The following is a 4,707-nucleotide window of genomic DNA, read 5'->3' on the forward strand; positions in this document are numbered from 1 at the left end:
TGATGAGCCTGGATTTTACGCTTTGTACGCAGTCAACGGCGGAGTCAAGAGAAGATTCACGTCGTGTTGCGTAACGCCGTAACAGTTGAATTCATCAAGGCGTTGGCAGGCACGACAACAGCCTCGTTTATCTTTTCTAATCAATCATTTGGAGTCACGACTGAGAAGGTTTATTTTGTTGTAACAAAAAAAAAATAGTTACAAGAACACAGCACAAATACTCACTAAATACACCTCACGTATAATCCAGTACCAAATTAGTACTAGCCGAATCGGTTGCTAGGCGACACACACTTCACTGTCATGAATGGTAACTTTGGGTCGGCGCATTTATATCGTTATTAAAACGTAATCGTTGTGGCCTTCAACGGTTTGAAATGTTACTTTCTGTCTACTTTGCTCTTATCCCTTGCTGCTGCAGCAGTCTGAATTTCCCCATTGTGGAATTAATAAAGGATTTTGAATCTTGAATCTAGTCAGGATGAGCTAATTAAATATTTTTGAGGCGTGAGCTTGATTTAAACATAGTCAAGATGGCAACACTTTGTAAAATATTTAGGAAATAGTTAGTATTAGCCTATACATGATTGCTCAAATAAAATGCTAAGATGTAAATTGTGATTAAATGTGAATTTAACACTGGCCAGTTGCCCCAAATTGATTCGAAATCGAAAAATTACCTGATAACTATTGGCCGATATAAGTTTTTGAACAATCCTTAAATGTCGTTATGAAACTATGACCTATTTATTTAGTCTAACCTTTCCTTATCACCTACCTTCTCATTTTAGATTCTGTATCCACTGTGGATATATGCTAATCAATGCTTTCTGAACATCATGTAAATGTAAAAAAAGAGAAACATTTATTAAAGATAACCTACCTGCAGTGAAACAGGCTATTCTGGTGCCACAAAAAATACTAACTTACATGTAGTCTGCCATAAAAAAGGAGTAAATATAAGGACAGGACATGATCTCATTCTGACTCATTGAAACCAAACAGAAATTTAGCAATGCACAGCTGAGGTAAATGACCACATAAGGCATTTATTTGTATGTTGAAATCCAAATACAATTCAATCATATTCAATTATAAAAGTAAATACATTCCAAAGAAATACCTAATCGGCTAACGGTATGACAATTTCCTCTTTGTAATACTGTGTTGAATGTGAAGGACACAGTTCAAGGTAATTCAAGTGTCTCAATTAAATGCACATCATTTTTTATTGTTATAATATGACATTAGTGTTTCATATACCTGTAGTGGTACTTGTATTGGTAACTGCCAATGTTGACACACACACACACACACACACACACACACACACACACACACACACACACACTCTATCGCTTCTTTTTGCTCTCTTTCTTTGGTTTCTGTCGAATCTGAGGTGCCGGTCCTTTAGGTTTCTTCATCTGTTCAGTGGCCTTGCCATCAGTGGACTCAATCTCCTCCTGTAGAGCAAACACAGGAAGCATTAACCCCCCCTGTAATTTCAAAACAAATCCTCTGAGTCATTTTAAATATGGTGTAAAAATACTTGACTGCTAAGCATGGTTAGATAACAGTGTATTTGAATGATGCTATTGCTGTCTGAAACTCGCACATACAGTATTTGCTAAGGTATAATTTTGACACAGTTTGTGTACAATACAATATACTGAGCATAGGGGGGTAATAATTAGTGATAACAAGTAATATACATTTTGGTAATGCAGTTTTTCATCACTCCATATAGTACACGCACACACACACACACACACACACACACAGTTTCTGTGTTTGTATAGCAAGGCAGATTGACAGCAAGCTGCTGTAAAGGATGAAATGGGGACATTCTGTGGAGAGTAATCAGTGCATCTGATGACTGTCTGAAAAGAGAATAATTAGACAGTAGATTTAATTGCTCGTCTATAAATAATCTCTCCTGACAGTTGTTAGTATAGAGATTATGGGAGTAGCCCTTGGTGGCGCTGTGTTGGACTTTTTTTTTTTTGGACATTCAAAAATAATATTTTCTGCACTACTCTTTCTAAATGATGTCTGGTTTCGCTGAATTTCAGAAAGGACTGAATGGTAACATTCTGCAAGATCTTGTCTACAAAATTATGTTATTACAGAACCTGTAGATCTGTTAGGCAAGATGGAAAAAATAAAGATATATCAATTATAACAATTTCCAAGTAGTTATATTATCAGCAGCTGTGCCACACTGCACATGTTTCTGACTGTATTTTGATATCAGGTGTAGCCACCATAGAGAGTGTTGTGTTGCACCCCTTCTGCAGTGAAACTCATTACATAACAGAACAATCAATCTTTCAGTGATATACTGTATTAATTACATGTCAAAAGCTTAACCTTTTTCTTTTAGACAAATTACCAAGGCCTATATATACACAAGATAAGACACTCAAGTCATTTGCACTGGCTAAGGACTAGCTGTCTATAATAAGTGAACTTGGCTGTACGGTGTCATCTCATCTCTTCTTGAGACAGACATATTTCAGTCCTAGTTGGAGTGATACCGAAAAAGTCTAAATTAGGTCAGTGAGCCAAGATACAAGTCTGCTACTCCTGAAAAAATGAATTTCTTACTTTTCAGGTATTTTGTGAAAAATATTTTTTTTTTTTAAATTGAGTTACAATCAACTCAAACTCATGTTGTCATACTGAGAAAAAAATGTACAGCATTCAAACCCTCTCACAAAAAGTTTGAATAATTTTTTTTCTTCAAATCTGTGTGGGAACCTTCTACGAACCAAGCCATTCATTTATGTAAATGACTGACATTAACCTGGTTCCAGACTTGTAAATTGCTGCACGCATCTAGATTCAACGATTGCAAAACAATAATAAGGTGATTCAGTCAGTCTGATTAACAGGTTACATTGACAATATGTGTCCTGATGGCAAAGTGGATTAAAATCAGCAGAATGTAGATGTTACATTTTAGGGCTCAATTGCAACATTTCCATTTCCCTATTTCTCCCCAATATGCGAAAGGAAATGATTGAAAACATCAGGTATTGGAGGGTATTGTGTACAGTGATGCTTTGATCACCGACTGCCTGTGCCCCCATTGATTGTGTTCCTCTCAATTTAACCTGACCCCAAACGTCTCCCTATCCCTGACCAGTTACCTCTACAACACCTAACCATAACTTAACCTACGCCCTGCGCTTAGCAGCGTCTACACTGCTGGAATCCTACAAGAAGACCCCAACTGTAGAGGGCAACAGAATAGGAAACGCTGTATTTAAGGGGGGGGGAAACAACACACAAGACCCGCTCCTCTCCTTCCCTTCTTGTCTACCCACCTGTTCATGTCCCTTGGATGTGGGGACGATGACAGCCAGGATGCAGATGAGCTGGAAGATGGCACCCAGAAACAGCCCATAGCGCAGTAGGCTCTCTAGAAAGGTGGGCTCAGGGACCTCTGGAGGAGACAGGTCCAGTTCTGCAGACATGCTGCTGCTGATGATGATTGGCTGTTTGATCTGTTATTCCTCAGTGCACCTATTTGTGCAAACAACAGTAAGTAAGTCGTTAAGTGAGTACACTTAACGGTTAGCAGGAAATAAACGAATATGTCAGAAGTCCCAAAAAGTGGTGGCTAGACCCATGACATGTATATAACGCTAGACCCAGCTAGGACACATTTACAACGTAGCACAGCAGTGCAACGTTAACTGTTAGCGAACGTTACATTATTAAATGCATGAATGTAAGCTAACGTTATGCATGAATACAACAAACGATTAGTCTGTGGAAGAAGAAGCTTACCACTGTCTTCTTCTCGTTACAGGGATGATAACAATATCAGTAAAGCGGTGAAACACTATCAAATGAAAAAAGTGAGCTAATTTAGCTCACAAAAGGAGAAAAATAAAACATCCGACTATCGGAAGTGACGTTACAAATCTGCAATCAACTTCCGAGCCGAAGAATGATTGTTTTATGTCGCCCTCTAGCGTGTTATATATATATATATATATATATATATATATATATATATATATATACATATATATTATATATACACACACACACACACACACACACGGCACATAAGCCTGCTCGTTTGTGTCCGGAAGTGCCTGCTTGCAGTCAGTTGCCTACTGGAAATATGCAAGGTGGTAAGCTCAAAGACACAGTATGGGTAAGCTTCGCTTCAGAGCTCGAATCTCCTATGGCGCCATTTTGATGCTACAAAGCGATCACCCGACGTTAGCATTCCATTGACTGCCATTTATTTTGATGTCACTTTGACAGCGAATAACTTTACATCTGAAACGTTTAAAGACTTTATTTGTCCATTGTTTATTTCTAAAGAAACACGACAATGTATAAAAGGCTCCATTACCTTGTACCTTACGTTATGGCTGGGTAGTAGACGTTTTTGTAAAAATAGGCTAACGATTGTGTCATAACCACGCGACTTACTGTCGCATAGTAGCGGAATTACCGTACAGTACAGGAGAAGCTTGCAGGCAGTTTCGACTTACATTAGCTGTTTACGTTTAATTACTAATGTTAACTAGCATTTTAGTTAGCAATAATTAGCATGTGTCCATGTTATCTCCTTACATATACCTATGCTCTCTGTCTCTGCAAGATTGGAAATGATTGAGATTTCTCTTGGCACAGCTACCAGAAGACTTACAACTTTCAGGTTGCTCACGTCACATTTACGTC

The 4,707-nt window shown here is 38.1% G+C and overlaps 1 protein-coding gene across 2 annotated transcripts; it reads right to left on the reverse strand.

Moving 5' to 3' along the window:
* Window positions 1–1,024: 1,024 nt before the first annotated feature.
* On the reverse strand, window positions 1,025–4,397 carry manbal (mannosidase beta like). 2 transcript variants are annotated; one of them, XM_078249018.1, is made up of 3 exons: window positions 4,376–4,397; window positions 3,330–3,528; window positions 1,025–1,463 (listed from the first exon to the last, which is right to left on the reverse strand). In XM_078249018.1, the coding sequence occupies exons 2-3, from the start codon at window positions 3,477–3,479 to the stop codon at window positions 1,353–1,355; spliced, it is 261 nt and encodes an 86-aa protein (XP_078105144.1). In that variant the 5' UTR covers window positions 3,480–3,528; window positions 4,376–4,397; the 3' UTR covers window positions 1,025–1,352. The 2 variants fall into 2 exon arrangements, with proteins under 2 accessions (XP_078105144.1, XP_078105143.1); XM_078249017.1 differs by lacking the exon at window positions 4,376–4,397 and adding an exon at window positions 3,796–3,941.
* Between the last annotated feature and the right edge of the window lie 310 nt (window positions 4,398–4,707).

Source organism: Sander vitreus, chromosome 4 (assembly GCF_031162955.1).
Source record: "Sander vitreus isolate 19-12246 chromosome 4, sanVit1, whole genome shotgun sequence".
NCBI classification, from domain to species: domain Eukaryota; kingdom Metazoa; phylum Chordata; class Actinopteri; order Perciformes; family Percidae; genus Sander; species Sander vitreus.

Coding starts and splice junctions, on each gene's coding strand:
- manbal (XM_078249018.1), bottom strand. CDS start 3,479: ATGTCTGCAGAACTGGACCTGTCTCCTCCAGAGGTCCCTGAGCCCACC. Junction 1,464..3,329: donor CATCCAAGGGACATGAACAG/GTGGGTAGACAA, acceptor TTTGCTCTACAG/GAGGAGATTGAGTCCACTGA.